The sequence below is a fragment of the Lygodium microphyllum genome, chromosome 29, assembly GCF_053477565.2.
Source record: "Lygodium microphyllum isolate KBCC chromosome 29, Lygodium_microphyllum_v1.1.10, whole genome shotgun sequence".
Lineage (NCBI taxonomy): Eukaryota > Viridiplantae > Streptophyta > Polypodiopsida > Schizaeales > Lygodiaceae > Lygodium > Lygodium microphyllum.
Genome location: NC_141163.1, coordinates 68080799 through 68106500, shown reverse-complemented (window position 1 = coordinate 68106500; position 25702 = coordinate 68080799). Strand labels below are relative to the sequence as shown.

The 25702-nt window shown below is 42.8% G+C and overlaps 1 protein-coding gene across 3 annotated transcripts in view; it reads right to left on the bottom strand.

The window, feature by feature from the left end:
* Window positions 1–25702, bottom strand: part of LOC148010741 (dicarboxylate transporter 2.1, chloroplastic-like) — a 38183-nt gene that overhangs the window by 5602 nt on the left and 6879 nt on the right. For 2 of the 3 annotated variants that reach the window (XR_015689503.1, XM_087671660.1), the window contains exon 2: window positions 10778–11091. Coding sequence is in view for 2 of the 3 variants with exons in the window: in XM_087671660.1 (XP_087527786.1) it covers window positions 10778–11091 (314 nt within the window). In the remaining variant the exon portion in view is untranslated. The remainder of the gene's footprint in view (window positions 1–10777; window positions 11092–25702) is intronic. The other variant, XM_087671661.1, reaches the window with a different exon arrangement.

Below are 25702 nucleotides of genomic sequence, written 5' to 3'. Positions count from 1 at the left end.
TTCACACTGTTGTGAGTTTTGGCACAGAGCTACTAGCATCTTAACTGAGGGTCTAAGGAGGGCATAGTTCTCTTTCAGGTTTTTGAACTTCAGGTTGATAGCCTGGAATCTATGTACAGCACAGTTTGGCAGCTAGAAGTAGGCATATACAACAATTACTGGACTCAGTTGCCTTTGAATTATACTGGTTGCAATTTAAATGTCCAAAGTCATGATATCATGAAGGTTTGAAACCTTATACAGTAAAAGTGAAACCCAGTGATTGGAATCAAAAGTTGTGTGCAAAGTTCTTTACTGCTTTATACACATCCTAGGCTGAATGGGTTGCAGACTTTTTGAAAGTGCTTCTGACAGTGTGGCTATGCATACATGTAGGTTGAAAAACAACACTTTTGGTGTCATTTCACTTTTTCTCAACCATCATGTGTTAGCTCTAATATGAATCACAAGTGCCAAGTATCTAATGAGCAACAAATAAAAGAATAAGGAAAAAAGGTCGAAATATCCGACCTCTGCAAACGCAACAGTTAACTTGTATCCAAGGGGCATTCTTTTTTTTTTCGTAAATCCAAGGGGCATTCTCTCTCTCTCTCTCTCTCTCTTTTTTTTTTCGTAAAAGGTAATTGTATTAATTACGAAAAAAAGTACAAGATAACTTGATTACAAGATACATGACGCCAATCCAGGCCATCATGTGAAGAGGGGCTAGGTGCTACAAGTTACAAAGTTATGGCAAGGGGGCAGATGAAATTGCCATAAGCCAGGGACGGAAGTCCTCCCTAGAGAGCAAATGAGAATGCCGGAGAAGATCCAACTGCCAATACAAAAGGCCCTTAAGCCTCGCAATATGTCGCTGAACATTATAGGCGGAGTCAAAAAGAAAAGCATTCCTAATGGTCCAATTATGCCAACAGCCCCAATATCGAAGAAAATGATACATGAGTTTCATATGTGGCTGTGCAGGAGTGGGGTATTTGGGCTGTCCGAAAACCCAATCAAATGGGCGCAGGGTGAATCCAACCGCTCCTTGCCAAATAGCCGACAAAAAGAACCAGATTTTTTTTGCAACAGGGCAAGAAATAAATCTGTGACGGGCCGATTCCACCGCAGTGGTGCAAAAGAAACAGTTGCCATTGGAGATTCGTCGCTTGGAAAGAGCCGACGCAAGCGGGAGACCACCAATCATCACTCTCCAAAGAAATACTTTACATTTGAAGGGGGTCTTATTCAACCAGCCCTCCATCACAGTTGCCGTCCACCAGGACCGGGATTTTCGTAAACCCCATAAAGCATTGGCTTTGGTAACTAACCATTGTTGATCTTTGACCAGAATATGATAAACTTGATTAGCAGAAGCTTTGCTTAAAGGCAGCCGGCCTTGTAGGTTCCAATCCTGCCAGGGATGATCTGAAGCAAGGGCAGGAAAGGGTTGTCTGTTCTGGAGCATCCGCAAAAGCTGTTCCCATAAAGGCCTATATCCCCGCGGAATCCTGTAAAGCCTCCTGGCTGTACGAAAAGATATAAGCACATTACGACTAGCAAGGGTGGCATCCGCGACCGAAGACAAGCCCAAACGAGCCATCCGGTTGAATTGTGGTCTAAGCTCATTTTTGCCTTCCCATACAAGTAAACGCGAGACTGCCAATAATTCCAATTGAAAAGAATTCGTAGTCAAGCGATCCTCCGCTGGATGCCACTGAGCCTTTAGAAGGACCCGTTTCCAGGAACCTACCAAATGATTGAGCAGCGACGAGGAAGAACTGGAGAACCTTGAATCAGCATTAAGAACATGCCACCAAGAAGTCCGGATTTGGGTATTGCCATGTAGAAGCCCGTGGCTCTGAAGGAAATAACGGGCTATATCGACCCATGGATGATGATCCAAGCACATGGCGCGAAAGAGAGACCAACGGAGTGCCTGCATGTGAGTTTGGACATCTAAAATAGCTCCGCCACCCATGCGTTTAGGGGTGCAGGCATGCGACCAAGAAATCCAGGAAATACCTGCATGCAATGAGTCCTTCTTCCATAGCATGAAGCGAATAGACTGAGTAAGAACATTGAGAGTCGTAGCAGTCCAGGGCAACAATGGCAAAAAATATGTCAACATTGGCAACATAATTGTCTGGGCCACTTTGAGACGAATATGGAAGGGCCAGGCTTGAGATTTCCAATACATAAACTTGGCCATCATTTTCTGAGAAATCCACTGCAGAAGCTGCTTTGGTGGAACGTCGACACCCAAAGGGTACCCAAGGTGCCTGACAATGGAGCCACGAGGAACAACCAGACCCTGCCAGTCCAAGGACTGCAAATCCGACTCCGTGCAGCTGAGAATGGCTGATTTGAGCGCATTGATGCGAAGGCCAGAGGCTTGGCCAAAAATGCCCCAAACATCCAATGCGCGCTTGAGGTTGTCCTTGTCCGCCCGCAAAATCATAAAAGTATCATCCGCCAGGGATTGGCTAATGAAGTGTTGGCCTGAAGGAAGCGACAGACCGGCCAACTGAGAAGAGGCTACCATATGGGATAACATGGAAAGAACTGGATGTGTCGCGAGGGCAAAGAATAGCGGGCTCAAAGGGCATCCTTGCCTGACTGACGGGCAAGTACAAATGGCTCAGTAACACCACCGTTCAGCATGACTCGCGAAGACGCCGCAGCGCTAATGGTGTAGATTAGACGAGACATCCTGGGACCAAAGCCCATAGCCGACATAAGTTCAGCAACGAAAGACCAATCCAGATAGTCAAAAGCCTTTTCCAGGTCCAATTGAATGAGTACCACCTCCTGGTAAGAATGCCTTGCATAATCAATAGCTAGTTGAGCATTCAATACATTGTGCAGAATATTTCGGCCCTTAATGAAACCATACTGTAGAGGATGCACAATGGCCGGGAGATGCTTATGAAGCCGATTCGCCATTATTTTGGAAAAGATTTTGTACATTGAACCCATCAAGGAAATGGGGCGCCACTGTGTCAATGTAGATGGCGAAGGAACTTTTGGAAGCAGTTTAATAAGGCCTTCTTTCCATGAGGTAGGCATGATCCCGGTTTGCCATACCTGCTGAAACAAGGCCTGCAATGGTTTCGCCAGTTGGGTAGCAAAAGCTTCAAAGAACTCATTGGTGAGACCATCCCAACCCGGGCTTTTATCCTTGGGCAAATGTAACAAGACGTCCATAACCTCTGCCTCACAAATATCGGACTCCATAACAGCTTGCATGTCCTGCGGTAGCTGATTACGGACCAAGTCATAAAAAACCGAACGGGCCTGAGTGATTTGATCTGTAGGTGGAGAAGTGGTGCCGAGAAGATCACGGAAATAAGTCCTGCACATCTGCACAATAGTCTGCGGATCCATGATAAGGTGACCTTCTGCATCCTCGAGTCTGGTCATATTCTCCCTGGCAGGAGAGGCGTGAAGAGCTCGAAAGAATTTATGGGTTTGACATGCATTATCCTGCAACGTCTCTGTCAGATGTTGCAGTTTGGCCTGCTGATATGATTTCAATTGGAATTCTTTAAGAAGATCCGCCACTCGCATGCCCAGTGCGAGCAGAAATGCATCATCCGGAGTGTCCACCAGCAGAGAACGAACCAAAGCCAGCATGTCCTCGGCTGCCTTGCGGCGCTGCCGACAAAGAGAGGCATGGTGGATCCCATACTGCCGAGCAACCCGCTGCACATTAGAAAGCAATCGTTCGAATGACGCAGTGCCCTGAGAAGAGAAGTCGAAGAGAAATCTGTCAATCAATTGCTGCATATAGCCCTGAAAGATGGCATGCTTCAGGTAAGACGAATTGAAACGCAAAGGGAGTCTCTCCAGAAATTGCTTGAACGGGGCAATGGGTTGTGCAAGCAGCTCAAGCTGCAGAGGAAAATGGTCCGACAGGGCATATTGCTGCAATACTTTTATTTCGAGCAGCTCAGGAAGGAAATCATCATTCTGCATGATATATATACGATCCAATCTCGACCATGTTGTTGCATACTGGGCAGAATGGAAAGTAAACCCTGTAGCGGACGGGTGTAGCCAGGACCAGAGATCTTGCTTGAGGACGTCAAGAGCCAACGCCTGCCACATACGACTTTCCGGCGTATCCATCACCGAATGCTCTGATGTGGACTGGGAGGAATCCACACACATATTGAAATCCCCCATGAAGAAGCCCCGTCTACCAAGTGACAAGGAGGCCTGCAAAGTTTGCCAAAGCGCCCGACGAGATAAGGAATCATTCGGAGCATAGAGGCCAAGTAGCCATAAGATTTCCCCTTCGAATATAATTTCAATCACCAAAAAACGGCCATGAACATCATTTTTAATCAGAACAGGCTGATATTTGTCATGGACAATCATGAGCACACCCGAATAATGCATGGCCTGTGACCCAGCATAAAACAATCTAAAGCCATGGCAATCGACCACTTTTCCGGCTTCATCATGAGTCTTGTGCTCAACAGCACACAGGACATCCCACTGATTTTCATGCAACACAGTCCACATAGCATGTTGCTTGTGTCGCGAACAAATTCCACGCACATTCCACGTGACGATTTTCATGTATACTCAAAACAAAATCAGGTACGAGGCACTGCTTGCCTCGATTTGACTTTGTCAGCGAGAATGTCCAGGACTCCCTCGTCCAAGAAATCTGCCAACACTGCAAAAGAGTTCTGCGGACCAGATTTGGAAGTAGACGGCATATCTGCGGGCTTTAGGATGGAACGGGGATAACGACGATCCCACGGGGTAATGACATTACCTCTGGTATCAAATGCCAGCTTAGCAGAAGGACCTTTTGAACGATCCGAGGACATTTTCCTGGCGGGCTGATGACGGGGGGCAGAGGAAACCATAGCAGGAGCCGAGCGCTCAGAAGACGGCATGTCCTTCCTTCGCATGTATGTACGCATGGAATCTTGTGATGTAATAGGCACATTGTTCTCCAGGGCCGCAACAACCCTGTTGCCTTTTTTTGCACGGACTTCCATCCAATCAGTGGCGCTAGAATCCAGACCCGCAACCTGTTGTTTACCCTTGGCCAAAGCTTGAGGCTGATGGGTAGCATCCAGCGATGGGGCATCGCACACCATTTCTTCCATGGGCGGCACAGCATGGCCATCATGGGAAGTGTGTTGCTGTTCCGGGCACTCGGCCATAAAGTGCCCCAACTGTCCACAGGAGAAGCAGTGCCCTGCAAAATTGCCCCATTTCAAACGAAAGTGTAATGGGTGCATGCCAGGGCAATTAAGGCGTAACCAGGCAGGCCTTTTTCTTGCAGTGTCCCATAGCATACACAAGCGGTTGCGATTCACAGCTCGGAGACTGGGAGGGACCAGAACAGTGCCCACAACAGCCATGGCATCCTTCAATAGCGGCCAATAAACAGCCGGACAGTTTTCCACCTCGACCCAGACCGGGCATTCACGTTGCAGCAGACGCTGAAAATCTGCCATTGGACGCCAGGGAACCACATGAACCAACCGGCGTTCAAAAAACAAAGGCAGTTTAGACAGGAGAGCAGCACGGTGCGTCTCTGATTTCAACAGGACCTCAAAAAAACCCCGGGAGCCAACAAAAATCTCTTCAACACAGTCCCCTTGTAGCAGATGCTGCAACCACTGGCGAATACGGGAAAGCAACGGGATTCGACCAGTGAAGAAAAGTATCACTGCGCGATCATAAAATACCGAAAAAGAGCGTAGGACAGTTTTTGGATCCACGGTGGCGTCCAGCACATCGTCAGGTGCAGAGTCAGAAAATGCTTCCTGATTATGTTGAACATAATCGCCAAGCAAAGTGTTTGCAAATTCCAACAAGTGTTCCCAGTCCACTTCCTGAGAGTCCACCGAATCCGAGGCAACCTGGGCATAGGACCGATCCTGAGAAACGTCTATCTCTTCCGAAGCATGCTTGGTACGTTTACCCGCAGGCTGGATGTCAGGACCAGAGGGCATCTCTTCGTTGCACGGAATCATATCCTCAGGGTCCTCCGCATCGGAATCCGGGCCCAGTGCTGCCACTGTTTGATCTATGAAGTCCAGATCCAAACCAGCCATCGTATATGATGATTTGATCTCGAAGGAGGACTGACCCTCTGTTTTGCCGGCTCACTCGCTTTCCCTTGTTTTCTGTCTCCGTGCAGGGGCAGATAGGCGAGGCACAGGCCGGGCGGTCTCCACAGCAAGACAGGACAGGCTGGGCTGCTGGGCAGGTGTCCGTCAGCAGTGTCCGGGAACAGGGAACGCTGGCGGCGCCAGGAGCAGGGCGACTGTTGAACTTAGGGTTTTTGGTGGAATAGACAAGGGCGTGAAACCTGATGCAGAGCCTACCAGAGCGACGCGCACTGCTGCCGCAGAGAGAAAGCGGCGGACGGATGCCAGCGGCCGATTCCAGCCGCAGACTGAACCTGCGTGACGGCAGGACAGGACCTGCGGGACGGGACCTACGGGACGGGACGGGACAGGGACGGGGACGGGGCCTGCGGGACGGCACCTGCGTGGCGGAACCTGTGACGACGGGACGTGACGGAATCTGCGACCTGCAGGCGAGGGCGACGGGCGGGACGTGCAGGCAGGCGTCAGGCGGGACCTGCAGTCGAGGGCGTCAAGCGAGGGCGACGGGCGGGACGTGCAGGCAAGCGTCAGGCGCGACCTGCAGGCGAGGGTGTCAGGCGAGGGCGACGGGCGGGACCTGCAGGCGATGGTGTCAGGCGGCAACGACGCATCCCGCTTCTCTCTCTCTCTCTCTCTCTCTCTCTCTCTCTCTCTCTCTCTCTCTCTCTCTCTCTCTCTCTCTCTCTCTCTCTCTCTCTCTCTCTCTCTCTCTCTCTCTCTCTCTCTCTCTAAGCCTTCATTTTTGCTCTCCTAGCATTCCCCCTCTCTCTCTCTCTCTCTCTCTCTCTCTCTCTCTCTCTCTCTCATGAGGAAGGTTGAATTAATGAACTGAAATAAAATTACAATGGTCCTTCTGACCAACAAAGCACACTCAAACGCAGGTAGAAAACAATACATGGAACCTAAAGGCTACAAAAAACACAAGGATACAAGAAAATAAGAAGGGGATTACAAAGCGGTCACCGGTCACAACCGGGGTGGTGTGCATGATATCCATCCATGATGCAGCCACCTCTCCAAGGATCACACTAGTTGAAAACATGGAAGTGATTTTCCATAGTGACAATCCTTGAACATGGCCAACATGACCAGAGGAGCACATATGTTAGATATGCTAGCTAGAGCAAGAGATAAAGGAGCACTACATTTACCACTTCCCAACATACTATGAGGTTTGAGGCTGTTTCCATTTTCTCTTCAGAGAAAGCCTCGGACGACTACTATCTAGAGTCAAAGATTTCGCTGTGAATTTGGGCTCGGAAGGATGGAGCCAAGACAACATATTTAGGTTCAACGAGGAAGCTACCAAAGCATCCTAGGCTTGGAGCTCAAGACCATCCATCATGGAATGAACCAAAGTTACTTGCATTGAGTGCTCACACGTATTGAAGTCACCCATCACAAACCCTTGATAGGCCATAGAGAGAGACTACAGGTCCTTCCAGAGTTGACAATGATCATGAGCTACATTGGGTGCATACACTCCCATCAACCATAAAACCTCACTCTCATACATAATCTCCACTATCATGAATTTGCCTCTAACATCCTAATGAAGTAATGATGGCTACAATGAAGAGCAACCAAACAACATAACCCCAAGTCTATGAGGAGCATGACAACTAAAGAAAATAGTATAATCCTTACATACATAGACGGCACCGGCCATCGAGTGTTACTTGTGTTCCACAACACAAAATGCATTCCAATTACAGCATAAAAACAGCCCTCCACAACCTATATTTTCTACTACCAAACGAAATGCTCTTTACATTCCATAATGCTAGCTTCAAAATATGCTGGCAAGCTTAAACTATTGATGCAATGCTTTCCATTTTGCATCTGCACATTTGCCTACTTGGAACCTCTCCATATCACTTCTAATGACACCCACAAGATCAGCCCTCTACAAACCAGCAATTGTCGCCTTGATTACAAAAAGCATCCCTTGAAGCAAGCAATCTTCCCCAAACATCTAACAACAAAGCACAATTTGAAGTTCTTTTAATGGCCACACCCAACTGTGGCATTCGAGACGATTAATGCTTACAATAAAATCCTTTGCTTCATTACTAAAAAGTGTTGAGTAACATTGGTTGGGGGTGGATGCAATGGAATCAAACTAGATTCTTGACGTGCATGGCACTTCACCACAAACGCCCAAGGAGATTCCTTTGAAGCTTTCCTAAGATGTAAATCTATTTTACCATTTTGCTTGATAGGCCCAAGAGGAGATACATATTGCTGCTAAGACAAAACTTGAGGCGAATGCACTTGTAATGGTACATCTACCTTAGAATCCACTCAATACAACGATGCCTTAAGATCTTGGTTGCATTTTGAGATGAAGTGACCCAACTGGCAACACCTAAAACAATGCCCAAGAACTATTCCCCATTTCAACTCATGAACCAAGGCTTGCAAACCAAGAGCCTTAAAACATATTTTGGTGAGACAAGGTTTGCCCATTTTCCATAGTAGGTAAGCTCCTTAATTATAGCACTAGGAAATAGGCAAACCATCAGTGCTATATAAAAGCATGGAAGATTTAAGATGAAGAGACTATTTAGCATTAACCACATGCCACCATGAAGCAAAAATACTAGTGTTTCCATGCTTAATACCCTAAGCCTCAAGGAAAAACCTAGCAATCAAAGACCAAGGCATCTTTCTCTTTTTTTAAAATAATGAGTTGTCATGTTATATCATAGACAAAGGACAAAGGAAAATACATGAGTACAAAAGTTAGGGCAAGGTCACTAAGGAGACTACTTGATGCCAAGAAACTAAGTCATCTCTCACCAAGATATCAGTATCTTTGTCTTTTTTTTTCATAAAAGGTTACAAGATATAGAATGGCTTTAGGCCACCATGTGTAAAATCTGAGACATTACAGTGAAGGTAAAGAAGAGTGACTAAAGGGGGGCAGAAGAAACTGCAATGTGCCAAGCAAGCAGATCCTGTCTAGGGATGCCAATGAAAAAGCCCTTTCAAGCGGGCTATATGACTTTGCACACCCGATGAAGCATCAAAGATGAATGCATTCCTCATGGTCCATATATGCCAACAACCCCAGAAGCATAAGAAAGGAAAGCGCACTTTCATATCAGCTTGCATGGGATCCACAAACTTGGGATGCCCAAAGACCTAGTCCTTTGAACGCATTGATAGCCCAACCACTCGGAACCAAATGGCTGATAGCACTGACCAAACCTTCTTCTCGATCAGGCAAGTAAGGAACCGATGGTAGGGGGTCTCAACTGAAATCTGACAAAAGAACTCTCTCTCTTTTTTTTTCGTAATAAGAACTCTCTCTCTCTCTCTCTCTCTTTTTTTAGCTCTCTCAAGCAGCTACCCTGGTGATAAACCACTTGTACTATCAACCCACTAACCCGGGTTCAAATCTTAGTTTTTCATTCCTATACTAAATGACCATGTGAATGTGGGAATTGAACTCAAGACCACGGGTTCAAATCTCACTTTTTTATTCCTATACTAAATGACCATGTGGATGTAGGAATTGAACTCAAGACCATCTAGTCACCATGTGTTCCACTAAACCAGCCAAGTTGCACCCGTGCTCTCTCTCTCTCTCTCTCTCTCTCTCTCTCTCTCTCTCTCTCTCTCTCTCTCTCATAATGAGTTGTTATATTATTACATTATACCAAGCTGCCCCCCCTCCCCCCGCCTGCCCATATACATACAGACTTCTCTTCATGACCAACGGTAGACAGCCTGTATCCCTGTTTAGAATAGACCATAGTAGTCATAAAGACCTCAGAATAGTTCTCTGATACACATCCAAAGCTTTTACATATGTGTTTGCTTGTGTGCATGCACATGGGTGAACCTCTCAAACGGTCTCAAACAGCTAACCCAATTCATTGACCTTGCCTAGGTGAGGAGGGAATGAAGAGTTAAGTGTGTTTTCCTCATTAGTATTCATGCTGTCCACGTGTTGTGCTCCTGTGTTTGGAGCGTTTTGACTGATTGGTAATTTTCATTGAAGTGATGTGCATTGCATTACCTATGTAACCCCACTGCAAAGACCTTATGATCAACTTTGAAGTCAATTACCCCCATAGAACATTGCTATTAGTCTCCAAGCAATGTAGGTTATGGACCAAAGAGAGGAGTCCTTGTTGAAAGCTCATGAAGACTCATAAGTTCATGCTATATTTGATAGTGAGTCACACTTTTGATGTACTTGTATGGTGCATACTTTGTAGACATCACAGGCTGGAGCAGGTATGCTTCATCTTCAAGCATTGGTAATTCTTGAGCTTCTTGAGGAGACTCGTGCATTGGGAAAGACAGTTCAATGTAGCATTGTTGGCACGGTCATCTTTGAAGAGTTGTCCAAGGAAATTGAAGGAAAGTTTGATATCTGCAAAGGTGCTGTAATGGGGGCTTCTCACTGAACAATCAAAATTTAGCAAGCAGTAAGCTGCAACCCTGCTTCCTGTATCTTACAAATGCAGTTTACTGAAGAATGCAGGTTCTCCATGCATGTAAACCATTCTACGACGGAATACTTCACACAGCAAGGCTTAAAGATAATGCAGAGAAAAGAAACAGAAAACTGAGGTAGAGAAATTTGACAAAAGGATAATCACTGCAATAAGCAATTCAGGTTATATTTATTTTTAACTTACCCAAATATCCAAAAGCATACTGCAAGCAACAGTGTTGCAACCATGACCCATTCACTTGAAGTTACAGGCCCCAGATTTTGCAGCTTCTTTGCTGCAATAGCAGGTGCATCGGGTGTATCTTTAACTTCTGGAGGACACAATTTATAGAGCAAAATAGGAGTTGCTAGCAGAGCCACAAGACCTGGCACACTCGCAGCTTGGAACCACAAAACCCAGGGATTTGACAGAACAACTCCTAGTTCCTCTGCCAATTTCAGACACAAGAGATTCTGAGCTGCTGCAGTCAAGAAGAGAGCACTAGAATGTCCAGAAGCCTGTTCAAAAACAAGAAATGTGTAGGATTTATTATGGAGAAAAAACTGTGATGGTGTTATCATATGGTTGTTTGTTTATTGCCCACATACAACAAATTATAGAAGCATTTTTTATTATCTTGATTAAAGGCAAAGCATTATGCTATCATGTTGATCTGGTTCTTCACTTCGCTTTTAAACACTGAAAACTTGTATGCTCACTGTGACAGAAATGGATATCAAATGAGCAACAAAGTATACTACAATATTTCATATAGCCACTCAAATATGGTTGATGCACTTGTACTGGTGCAATTCAAAAGTTGCCTAATATAACAATCAATATAGATCATGCTTTGCTAGAGCATAAGCAGGCCAAGAATGGGAAGAAACCTCTTCATTTGAAGAAAGAATGCCTTCAGGCAGCTTCAGTAAGGGGAAAAACACTGGAAGGTGCCCTGTATCTTATCCCATTCGCCTACAAGTATGAATCAGGTTAAACTAATAACTACCTATCAGACCAAATTGGGACGAGGAAAATCTTTATGTTTGAACTCTCTGACTACATTTGACTGCCACATGTGCAAGTGATGACATTGGCACCCTGGTTCCCTTTGCATACCACATTTCTAAGGACGGTTCTAACTGGCCTGCAGCCTGAGTTCAGCCAACCTGGCTGACTTCCCTAAATGGGCAGACTGGTCAGTCACCCAGTGTCAGTAATATGGTGAGGTGTAATATGATTGCCTTGCCACACTTGTTCCCATATCATCCATCACCCACCCACCTAGTTAAATGGAATCCAACACGTTGAACACATAATTTTCAGAACTTACTAAGCACTGAATATATCTGTATTAGCTTGTTCCTGAACCTCAAGTTATGTTGGTTATATAGCTGCATGTTGAAGGCAGGTCTGAGCTTCCTTCATCTATTTTATTTCAACAAGCCACAAAGCAAGGCTCATAGGGTAACCTTTCAGCTTGCCCAACTTGATACAAGGCTCTATTCTAGTTTCATGAAAGGTGTAGATAAGCATCAACCACTAATTGTGACTCTTGTTTATATGGCAGTACTACTACATTGAGTTCTGATAGTCCATCAAAAGTCCAAAATAACAAGTCAAGACTCAAGGTGCATCATCCCATGGCTCGGTAGGTTGCAGAGAGTATATATGGGACTAGGGTCACTGTTGCATGTCAAAAGCTGTCACTTCTAAATCTTCAAATATCATTCATCCACCATGAAAGATAGAGGACATCAACAATTGTCTATTTGGATCAATGATATTTGTGTAACCTTTGCAAATTTCCCCCTTTCCTTGCTACATGATCAAGTCTAAGTCTTGCACCATTCGGTCACCAATTCCTGACCTGCTTAGGTTTCCAACATGCCAATGTGAGAGCATACAACTGCTGCTATTCACAGTCTGAATTACATATTGTGATTGATAAATCATCAAACATCACAGGATCAGGTTAAACTGCAAGGTTGACAAAAGGCCTTACAATTATCACATCATACTTCCACTAAGTTCCAGAAACAAGGTAAAATGGAATTTCAGAGTTTCGGCCAATTTTAGAAACAAAACATGGGGTTTCAGATTTTACCATTAAATCCACACATAGGTACTTTAATATATCAATGCACAACCCCATCATTTACTCAAATTTCACACAAAAGTTCAAGCCTTCATGCCACATGAACATGTTACATAATAGATGATCATTACAAGATTGAAGAACACAAGACATTGAATTACAAACAATGTTACATCATAGATGATCATTACAAGATTGAAGAACACAAGACATTGAATTATAAACAATGAGCATTGAGCAAGTAATAATGCTGCATTTGCATATATATTAGAAAACTTAAAGACATACTAGCATAAACCTTGGGCCATGTGACATTAACCATGATGTCATCAAAATATGAGTAGTACACCATGCACAATACTAAAATGATAAATTCCAAATACATAATGTCAAGTAAACTAAATGGAGCTGAGTGGCAAGTCTGAGACACATCATCTAATCAAAAACCTATATGCGTCATAAAATGATAGATTACCACAATAGCGGTTGGAGAATACTCGGCAATAGCATGCGATGAGCTAGCAGCCACATGATAATGAAGACCCATGGGGTAGAGCAATGAATTTGGGGTAACAAGGGATGCAAGTGACCTAGCACGCTCTATTTAATGGAACTCACCAAAAGTGGAGAGTTTGCTTATGGGACATTGAAACACATCAAGTATGTTTGAGTTTGGGGTTGTTTAATGAGTTGATGAAGGTTTAGTGTATAATGCCCCTTTTTTAGCTTAACACTATAATTTTGTAAGAGGACACAAATGGCACTGTGTTTCTATTTAAATTCAAGAGATTTAGATTACGCAATAATCAATATTTAATGCTCTAAGATACTAAATACGAATTAAAGACTAGGATGCATTTGATTGTCAAAATTGTCACATACCAAACTAGGAGCACAATTGCCATATTTTAACTACCAAGAGACAAGTTGAAACTATGTCTCTCAGAGCCTAACAACAAGTTGGCCAAAATGATGAGCATTATTGTAAAATGCTACCAAATCATCCTCTATCCTCCTCATCAAGTCCAAATCACCATCTATGATTCATTGCATGTATACCATGAACCCCTCTTGAAGCTCATCACATACATAATGCAGATGCAACCAAATCTAGTAGCAGAATGCTTGAGAAGATCAAGAATGCTATTGGTCCATAACATACTAGTGATTGTTGGCCCCTTCTTCCTATACTTCACCATACTTCTATGAGAGTAAACAATGGAAGAGAAACACAAACACACAAAGAAAAGGAGAAGAGAAAGACAGCAAGAATGAAAGAGAAATGTGCAGTGAATTTGGAAAGAGACTTGAATACAATGATGGAATGATCAATCCCTGCAGGCAGCCAAAAGCATCACTGAGGGCATCGGATCAGGCTGAAAATGATGGCAGCACCGGACACAGAGACGGGGATAGTGTGTGCAACTTGCATATAAAGGAAGAAGAAGATCTGTCTAAGGGAGGCTATATATAGCCAATCAGTACAAAATCTGATCGATTGCCAAAAATGGCCCTAAAAATAGCAATCAGCCAGCCAAATCTAGCCAATTAGCCATCTGCTAATGCAAAAATGCTGGCGTCACATTTGGGGGATGATCGTAGCAAGGAAAAGGCAGCCTGGACACTATACAAAGCAAGTCACTAGCCAAGATCATAGTGTGAACACTCCTAACGCTCACCAAAGCAAAAAATGCATGCTCTGTAAATAGAGCTACCTCACATGTCAAACCACATGACAAACATGACAAAGCTTCTAATATCCCCCTCTGACTCAAACTCACGCTCACACGTAAGAGATGACAGTGCATGACAAACATGACTGCTAACACCCCCTCTCAAATCTTAGATGTGGCTGAAGGCTAAAGCAGATATGGATCGCAAAGTGATAGGAAGAGTGCCAATGCTGTTGAAGTCCATTGATATAGACCATCAATGAAGAGACTACTCCCAATCCTCAAAATCCCCCTCTAAAACACTAGGGGCCAAGAAATCCACAGCCACATCACAGTGTGCCCCCCTACTTCTTGTTGTTTTGTGAAGTTCCTGAACTTCCAAAACTTTGCAGAGCAACATTGGACTAATTGCCCTTGCCCTTCTATCTTTCCACAAAAGCCTATTCAAAAGGTAAGTTGTTGCATAGAAATCCGCGTTGTAAACTAACCACTTGAAGAAAAGTAAGTGGTTGTGTAGAAATCCGCATTGTAAGATTCAATGCCATATGGAAAGCCAAATAAGGTGGCAAGGAGCTCAAAGTTGTAGAGATCATCTGAGCATCAAAATAATACTCATCTACATTCATCAACTGCTCGCCCAAGTCCTCAATTTTATTAAGGTGATCTTGCATAGCATGACCGTCTTCCATCTTCACATTTTCAAGAAGCTTCTTTAAAAAAGAAATACGAGTATCATTTTTCCCAGCAAACATATGCTCAAGTGTAAGCCATGCTACTCATGAAGTAGCAACAAACCAAATCTGCGGAATTATAGACCGTTGAACTGCCAATGCAATAAGTGACAATACTTGGGCATCCCTAGTGCAAGAGCTTGCCTTTGACCACGACCTCCTTGTGGAGGAGTTGCAAGAGCCATACCACCAAGACAGACTTCTTCTCCGCTGACTAATGAATACGAGTGGAAGCAAAGAGAGCACACACGTCAATCTAGGTGAAGTAGGAGTTTAGTGAACAGTGAGTGAGTGTGAGAGAGAGAGAGAGAGTTGACAGATAAGTGTGTACCGACAGATAAGTGTGTACCAGTGTGGTACACACAAAAAATAAAATAATGTATTTATACTTAGGGTACAGTACACTTACACCCGCAAGGGTGAGTTCACATATGTAAAGTAATATACACACAAGAGTAGCGTAAGGGCCTATACACCCAACAACCTCCCACTTAAAAGTCCTAAGAGAACCTTTTACGAACTCCCACTAGTCGAATGTAATGCTCATGTTGAGCCCTTGCAAGAGTTTTAGTGAGAACATCTACAGGGTTATCCTATGTTTTGATCTTAGTCAGTGTGACTAGACCATCATCAAGAACCTGTCTGATGAAATTATACCTTATATCAATATGTTTGGTACGGGCATAAAACATGGTATTCTTAGCCAAGCATACAACACTCTAGCTATCACATCCAAGTACAAGTGTTTTAGTGGGCAGCCCAAAATCCTTGACCAAACGACCAAGCCAAACAACTTCTTTTGAAGCTTCAATGGCTGAAATATATTCACCTCACTGGTAGAAAGTGCTATTATCTTTTGCAATCTAGAGCACCAAGAAATTGCCCCACCAGTCAAGGTAAAAATGTATCCCCTAGTAGACTTGCAAGTATCTAAGTCACCTGCCATATCTACATCACAATACCCCTACAAATTTAATGGATCCTTTCCATAGCAAATACATTTTCTTTGTGTGCCCTTAAGATACTGTAAGATGCATTTTACTACTTCCCAATGTGCTTTCGGGCATGAAACATGGTATTCTTAGCCAAGCATACAACACTCTAGCTATCACATCCAAGTACAAGTGTTTTAGTGGGCAGCCCAAAATCCTTGACCAAACGACCAAGCCAAACAACTTCTTTTGAAGCTTCAATGGCTGAAATATATTCACCTCACTGGTAGAAAGTGCTATTATCTTTTGCAATCTAGAGCAACAAGAAATTGCCCCACCAGTCAAGGTAAAAATGTATCCCCTAGTAGACTTGCAAGTATCTAAGTCACCTGCCATATCTACATCACAATACCCCTACAAATTTAATGGATCCTTTCCATAGCAAATACATTTTCTTTGTGTGCCCTTAAGATACTGTAAGATGCATTTTACTACTTCCCAATGTGCTTTGCCAGGATTTGACATAAATCTTCTTACAACTCCCACTGCATGATCAATGTCAGGTCTGGTGGCAACCATAGAATACATAAGTGAATCACAAGCTGAAGCAAAAGGAACACCCTTCATATAGCTGGCTATCTTATCATCTTTTGGGAAATCTGCTTTGCTAAGCTTAAGATATGGTGGTAAAGGAACACCAAGTGGCTTAACATCAGCCATAGAAAAATGATCAAGTACTTTGTTGATGTACTTTTCTTGTGAGAGAAACAAGAGCTGCTACTCTCTATTTCCCTTTACACACATGCCCAAAATGTGTTCAGCTAGACCCAAATCCTTCATGGAAAATGCTAAATTCAGTTGTTTCTTCAATGAATTAATCTGGTTTTTATGCTTACCAACAATAACCATATCATCCACATAAAGAAGAAGTATAATAAGTCTTCCATCATCAGCCTTCTTGATATATAAGCAATGATCTGCATTACTTCTTTTAAACTCATATGAAATCATGAAGGCATCAAACTTTTTATACCATTGTCTAGGAGCCTGTTTCAAACTATACAAGCTTCTCTTAAGCTTGCATACCAAAAACTCCTTTCCTTGTATAACAAAACCTTCAAGCTGCTTCATGTACAACTCTTCTTCCAAATCACCATGCAAGAATGTAGTTCTAACATCCATCTGATCAAGCTCAAGATCCATAGATCCTACAATGGCCAACAATACCTGAAGAGTAGTCATTTTGACAACAAGGGAAAAGACTTTCTGAAAACCAGTGCCTCCTTTTGTGTATAGCCCTTAGCCACAAGTCTAGCTTTGTATTTGGGTTTTCCATCCACACATTTGATTTTATATACTCATTTGTTAGGAATAGCTTTCCTATCTTTGGGTAATAAACCAAATCCCAAGTATCATTCTGATACAATGACTTCATTTCTTCCTGCATAGCTAGCTCCTACTTTTTCTTTAATTCACATGATAAAGCCTCTTTATACATAAGAGGCTCACCTTCGTATGTGAGAAAAATGAAATCCAAAGAGGGATCAAACCTTTGTATAGGTCTTCTGACACGTGTGGACCTTCTTACCCAATGATCTATGTTATCGGGTAATGGATCCACATCCAAAGGAATGTCAATGACCTCATTATTTGGCTATTCAACTGCAAGTTCAAGTTGCTGTAATATATTTTTTGACTACTGTAATTCATTTTCAGCGTGCTGATTTTGTTGCCTAAGCTTATTTTCAGCATCCCTTTTCTGCCCATTTTCATCTAGCTCAATGATGATACGCTGATTATCATAGCCAGTATCAAATGGAGATGAATTTCCAGTGGGTGGCTGATGGCTGAAATTTCACTTTCTTTTTGTCTAAGACATTAGGTGTGACATTTTTTAGCAACTTTGACTCATTAAATACCACATCCCAGCTACGTAGTACATTTTTCATGCTTGGAACCCTAACTCTATAGCCCATTTCACCTTCATCTCCATAACCCATAAAGATGTCTCTATAAGATTTCATGTCAAGTTTGGTCCTGCTATCAATAAGTACATATACATAGCATTTACAGCCAAAGACTCTTAAGTGGTCATATGAAGCATGTTTGCCAGACCAAACCTCTTCAAGGATGCCACTTTCAAGTGCACGATGTGGAGATCGATTGCAAATATGCACCACAGTTTTAAGTGCCTCTCCCCAAAACGATTGCGAGAGATTAGTTGTGGATAGCATGCACTGAATCTTCTCACATAACGTGCGATTCATTCGCTCAACCACACCATTAGATGACGGATTATAAGGAGTTATAAGCTCCCATTTAATCCCACTAATATCACAAAACTTATTGAATTCTTTAGATACATACTCTCCCCAATTATCTGTTCTTATGCATTTTAATTTTAAATCCTTTTGAGTACTAACAAATGCATAAAACCTTTTAAAAGCGTCCAATGCCTCACTTTTCTACTTAAGCAAGTAAACCCATAGCTTTCTAGAATGGTCATCAATAAAAGACACAAAATAACAAAAACCACTGTGAGTTTTTTTTGGCATGGTGCACACATCAAAATGGACTAAATCCAAGATACATGCCTTTCTAGAGGCTCAATGAGAGTATGGAGCCTTTACATGTTTACCCACCAAAACACAATTATCACAAAAGTCAAGCTTTGAGTTTTTCACATCAACTCTTCCAAGTGAAGAAAGTGCCTACAAACCCTTTTGGCTCATGTGTCCAAGATGCTTGTGCCATAGCTCCATGTGTGACTACACTTCAGCAACTGCAACAAACTTTTCAGAAAGTGCCTTGCAATAGAGATAATAGAGTGCCCTATTTACTACCTCTAGTGACTAGCATAGACCCTCTCTGTATCTTCCACATTCCACCACTAAAAGTAGTGAAGTAACCTTTCTTGTCTAGCTGCCCAACTGAAAGTAAGCTCTTCTTGACGCCAAGTACATACCTAACATCATGAAGGATCAATTCTTGACCATTTTCAAGAGTCAGGTGTACGATGCCCATTTTTTCAATATCACATGCATGGTTGTTGCCTAGGTAGACTTTTCCAAGATTATCTTCTACATAAGAAGAAAAACACTCCAAAAATGGAGTTACATGAAATGAAGCACCGTTGTCAACAATCCACAATTGTGACAAACCATCATGAGCTAACAACAAAGCATCTATCACATCCATTTAGTGATATACATGTCCTCCACTGTCATAGCATGTGGATCTGAAGATGCAACCAGCAAATCAACATCTTTATTGTCTTCTATCTCCTCAATAACAACACTAGATACCACATTTGCTTCTTCTGTTTCTTTAGGGGTAGAGCTGGTATCCTTTTCATTCTTTTTGCCTTTTGCATTAGCTTGCTTCTTGCGTTCTTGTTCCCTTTCAAAGTACCTACAATCGAGCTTTTTATACCCTTTGTGATCACACTAATAACAAGTTACATCTTGTCGTTTTTCCTTGCTTTTGCTGTGATTTTTTGTTCTTATTTATAGCATTTGATATTTTTTCAATTATTCCTCTTACATTGTAAGCTGATCCACTTTTTTCCCCACTTGCCTTGCGTCTAATCTCTTCATTGAGAATAGAACCACACACACCATCAAATGTTAAGTTGGGGTTGTTGCTCAATGACACAACCAAGGCTTCCCACGAATCGGGCAAAGTCATGAGCAAGAAAATAGCCCTCAATTTAGAATCAAAAGCTAGCAAGCCTGCATCCTGTAAAACTAACTCAAGATACCAATGAAAGCATTCAAATGCTCTGAGGTAGGCTTAGACTCATCAAGCTTCAAGTTAACCAACTTTCGCATGAGATGTACCTGATTGACAGGAGTTGTATTCTCATAAGTAGCCTTGAGTTTCTCCCAAACTGCATAGGTAATAGCAAGTCCCTTTATACCAACCAAGTTATCATTTGTGACAGTCATTTTAATGTAAGTAATGGCCTTTTTATTCATTTTAGCCCAAATTCTCATTTGGCAAAGCAACAAGCTTATGCTCTGCTAAGGCATCATCACAATCCTCTAGAAAGAGTATACCCTGCATACGATCTTTTCAAAGATCAAAGCCATTGCCATCAAATTTACAAATCTCAAAGAGATTCTTTGAATCAGATGTAGATGTACTATCAGCCATCTTTAGAAATTAAAAAAACTGCAATAAAGTGCTGAATGCTTTCAGCCAATAGCAAGGTTGTTGAATGTAACAGCAAGTACACACACTTGTACTTCCAAGATGTCCAAGAAGCAGATGTTTTGCTGCAATGTCAGTCTCAAATACTAATCACAGCATGAACACAAATCAAATCTGATACATTTGCATTGACAACAGCTCCCACTTCAATAATACATCACCATAACGCCCAAATGCAATAGCCCAAGTGCTATATATACCATTGTATCACTGCATAATGAGCATTCAGCAATACATACACTAGGAGAAGCTGCCCTTTTACAACTTTTGAAACATCCCAAGTTAAAATTTCTCCCACTCAGTAGTGAATCTGCTGCAAATTTCACTGTCAAGACTCAAATCGACTCAAAGAGCATCACCAATGTGGAAAGCCCCAAAAATTTTACAGTACATCTGTCCCAATTGCATCAATACATCTTCTCAAGCATCAAATGCGAGCAAATGTTGCAGAATTTTTCGAATTCTACAAAAGCCCCAAATTTCGAGGTCCAAGAGTGTACAAATTTCAATGAAATTGGCTCAACCAAGCAAAATTTCAGTTACACATGAAAAGCCCCAAAATTTTCGAGGCATGTGCACCCAATGTCTGCAATTTATGGGTCAACGGTCACTGTTATGTGTGTCCAGCACCAAATCTCAGAAAATCCCCAAATTTTCGAGCACAAGAATGCACTAGTCTAAAGACAATGCTTGCACACGCAAATCGGGGCTTAAAAATAAGCCACTTCACAGAAAAAAAAACACGATTTACTAGTCGCCCATTGACCTGGCACATGATGTCCGTCTAAACGCGCTGCTATCTGCCTTTGTCTGGCCCCATCGACCCATCAAGAGAAGTCTACCTGGCCACTTGCGCCTGTTGCCTATTGCCTGTCTGTCACGCCTGCTTGAGCCATTATGCAGTCCGTGCCTAACCTGTCGTGCAGTGCACCTAGTCCGTTGACTGTCAAGTTGACCAACCTCGACAAACCTGCCAGTCTGTCACACCTGTAACAGACATTATCACAGCTGCCACCTGTTGATCACAAGACCCGCCAATTTGACATGCCTATAGGAGACGTTATTGCAATTGCTTGTCACGACTACCTACTTGCACCGTCGTGCTCTAAGACCAGCTTGATGAGTGCGAGCGGAAGCAAAGAGAGCACACACGTCGACCTAGGTGCAGCAGGAGTTTAGTGAACAGTGAGTGAGTGTGAAAGTGAGAGTCGATAGATAGGTGTATACCAATATGGTACACACAAAGAATAAAAGAATGTATTTATACTTAAGAGTACGGTACACTTAGACCCACAAGGGTGAGTTCACATGTGTAAAGTAATATACACACGGGAGTAGCGTAAGGGCCTTTTCACCCAACACTAACATAATCCCAAAGATTTTTTGCAACAAGCACATTCTTCACCATGAAGGAACACAAAGAAAAGTTGTTGCGATCCAATCTATCCTCTTTTGATACATAAGTGAAGACATCACTCCGTCCTTAATTTGCCATGATAAATGTCACTCCTCGAAATTCACAAGAGCAATAACAAAAGCTGGTCTGACCTGGAAATCTGCAAATTTTCACAAATTACAACAAATGCCAAGCTGTAATCAAGTAAATCATGTCATACTTGACCACTACTGCCTCAATGTGCTGAAATTTTTCAGATTTCAGCAAGCCACATGCTGTCCAATGCAATAAGAGTGCTCAGCAGCACTAAAAACACAAAAGCCCCAAAATCTGATTGACCAATGTGCAAGATTTCAATCAATTTCAGACTAAAACTTCAATACATATGCGAATGTCTACCAAAAATACAAAAGCCCCAAGTTTGCTGACCCAAATGCGTGCAAATTTCTGCAATTTGTGTGCTGAAGCACTTGCTGAGGCAGAAATTGATCTTTCCTACAAATGCCCTTTGGTTTGGCTCTGAATAAAATAATGAAATATACATGTGGCAGCTGTAGACGAGCCGAAAGGATGCTGCCATAGCAGCTAAAGACAAGCTAGACCAAATGTATGCTGATGTGGCAGCTGGCGGAGCAGCTACTATCGGGCTGAACTGGCGGGACTGCTGGTGGCAGCCTGCGGGTCCTGTGGGTGAGCTGCGGGTGGCAAAACTGGAAGAACTAGCGGTCAGGGGGCGTGGAGCTGGCAAATAGGGCACCGCAACTATGCCCTTTGGTTTGGCTCTGAATAAAATAATGAAATATACATGTGGCAGCTGTAGACGAGCCAAAAGGATGCTGCCGAAGCAGCTAAAGACAAGGTAGACCAAATGTATGCTGACATGGCGGCTGGCGGAGCAGCTACTATTGGGCTGAACTGGCGGGACTGCTGGTGGCAGCCTGCAGGTACAGTGGGGGAGCTGCGGGTGGCACAACTGGAAGAGCTGGTGGTCAGGGGGCGTGGAGCTGGCAAATAGGGCAGCGCAACTGGAGAGCCAATGGATAGGGTAGTGCGTAGTCAGGCAGCGCAGTCTACAGGGTGGCAGGAAGACTGCAAGATAGCCTGCAGGGAGGGGCAGGCGTTGAGTTGGCAAGGCTGGAGCCCAACTCTGCTGGACAGAGCTGCTGCAACTAAGCTCACGTAGGACCAAGTTGAATGGCTGCCAGGTGAACCTTGCTCTGGTACCACTTGTTGGTGGGGATGTACAATAGTTCAACTTGGAAGAGTGTGCAGACACAATAGAGAGAGAGTGTGTATGTGTGTGTGGTCATTGCTCGACACTCGATTAATTGCAAAGTGTGTAACTCAAAGTACAAAGTATAACCCTTAGACTTTAGGGTTGTGTAAGTGGCTTAAGGTGCATTCACACATAAATGTGTGTAATATGTGGTAAGTTACCAAACTCTGTAACATAAATACACAAATGAAGAAAAAAACCTCTTACGAAGAGTAAAGAGTGCCCCAATGTCTGTGCAGATCACCGACACTCCTGTGTGAGCGTAGGTGTGAGTAAAACCTAACAACAAAGAAGCAAGCTTTGTCCACACTTCTGCCGCTATCCTCAACCTGCATACATGCACTAGGACAGAAATCATGTAGCCTCATGAAGAGCAAGGATTAAACCCGTGAGTGGAGTCAATCCCATAGAGTTGCAAGATCCATTGACAATCCAACTTTGGGGTCCTCCACAAGACCAAGAATAAGGTCAACAACAAAATCCCATAGATCAAAGGTATCAAGGATACACTTCACTCTACACAACCCAAAGGGAGTAATTAGATCCATCCAACCAATCTTCTTTGGGTAGAGAAGGGACAATAAGCACCTGCACTATTAGCACCCGATCTAATGCCAAGCTACCACGCAACACTCCCCCTACTCGTAATCCATATACACTCCAACTGCTGAAAATGCCCAAATAACTGACAGGAAATGCATAAGTCCGCCCAAGAGAACTGATTGTGTCACAAGGACATTTGATTAAGATATTAATCAAATATGCAAGGTTATTTAGCACATGTGATACACATGGCAACTATTTCATGGTAACAGGCCAAGGAACCTCAGGATTCAGTGGGTGTCAAAGATAAAAGTTATAATAAGTCATGCTTGACAAGTACTAGATGGTACCCAATGTCAAATTTGGGCCTAGACCACTTTATTGGTCACTAATGTCAATGGTGACATTAGAGACTAGACATTAATTAATTAATTAATTAATGCCAATCTAAGGGCTAATATCTACTCAAGAATACTTGAAAGACAAATTGGCTTAGCCAATTTAATTTTTGGTTGGTAAAATTACTTTTTTTAGCACTAGAATAATGATTAAATTAAATTTCAAAATCAATATTCTGAATATTAAATTTAAGAAGCTGGATAATGCTGAAAAATGGGATTAGAAGGCTGCCACTTGGCAAAACTTGCCCATGCAAGTGGAAAAAACGTTTTTAGAGACTGACGGAGTCTATTCCAGTCATTGTGAAAGAGAAGGAGGCTATTAGAGAGCAAAGAGAGATTGCTAATGTGATTTGCAACCACAAGGGATCTATACAAGAGTTTGGAGTTTGGAGACCACTAGGAGTGGGTGACAACAGCTCAAGGCCCTTTTGGTGTGGATAACAATATACAGGAGGGGGTAATGGTCTTTTTGGTGGCCCTAAGCTGTAGATGGCAGCTTCCATAGCTGTTTAAGCAAGATAGTAACAATTTTTCAACATTTCTCACCCTTACCCAAGTTATCTCAACATTTTTCAGTAGTTTGAGCCATCAAGGAAGAGATCTCTGTCAATCTCTGTTGTAAACCCTAATTTATAGCAAAAATTAGGGTTTTGATAGCCATCTCAAGATGCGTGCTCAAAATTGAGGACCTAGGACTTGAATTCTAGCAACTGAGATCGAGGAATTTCAAGGAGATTCACGAGGCCAGCCAGCCAATATGAGATTTGGGGCTGAATTTGTCTTTCAGATAGCAAGGTGAAGGCCAATCCACAAGCAAAACAATGGGAAAATTATTTTGAAGACTTATTCGGTCAGTTTTGACAGCAAGAGACACTTGGATTAGTAGAGGAGATCAAAAGATCTCAATTATACTCCTTCCATTTGAAATATAAAATAAAGAAATACTGCAAGGGGAGCCAATTTTGGGACCAATAGGGTGTCCAATGTCCAAGATTAAAGTGGTAATATTTGCATTTTCAATTTATGTGAATTTTATGCTTGCTATAATTAGTACTAAATCCCATTATTTACCACCCTATCCGAGAAGGAAGACTGGTTGCAAACTACACCAACTGTATCCTGAGAATGCTAGTCCAGGGGGTGACTAATCTCTAACACCCCCTCTCAAATCCTAGATGCGGTATAAGGCTTAGGGATCTACAGTGCTATTAAAGAACATCCTAAGTAACAGTCTTTGTAAACATAGTGTATCTCAATGTGCTTTGACCTAGCATGAAACACAAGGTTCCGTACCAAAGCAATGCAACTCTTATTGTCGCAATGAAGGGTCATAGGACCTATTTGAAAGCAATCAAGCTCTCCTAGAAACCTCAAAAGCCACATTAACTCGTATGTGATAGAAATTACCGCTCTATACTCCACCTCTGTGGAAGAAATGGCTACTATGGGCTACTTCTTGCTGCTCTAAGAAATAATACTTGCACCCAAAGTAAAACATTAATATTTGTCATCCCGAATACCTTGTGTAGTGCCTCCTTCGTTGCTTTACCTTCTAGGCATGGTCACCTTTCAAGATAAGATCATTCATATAAAGCACGAACAATGCATATCCTCCAGCTAAGGTATGGACATAACCCCAACTTCCCTTGGAGAAACGAGTCTATCTTCTCGTTCCAAGCACATGGAGCCTCTTTGAGGCCATAAAGGGCCTTCTTCAACCTACACGCTTGTCCATCTGATGAGGAAAAGATAGGAGGCTGTTCAACATAGATCTCCTTCTTCAAATCACCATTTAGGAAGGCAGACTTTACATCAAGCTAATAAACCGGCCATCTTTTATGGCTAGCTAAGGCAAGAACAGCTCTAA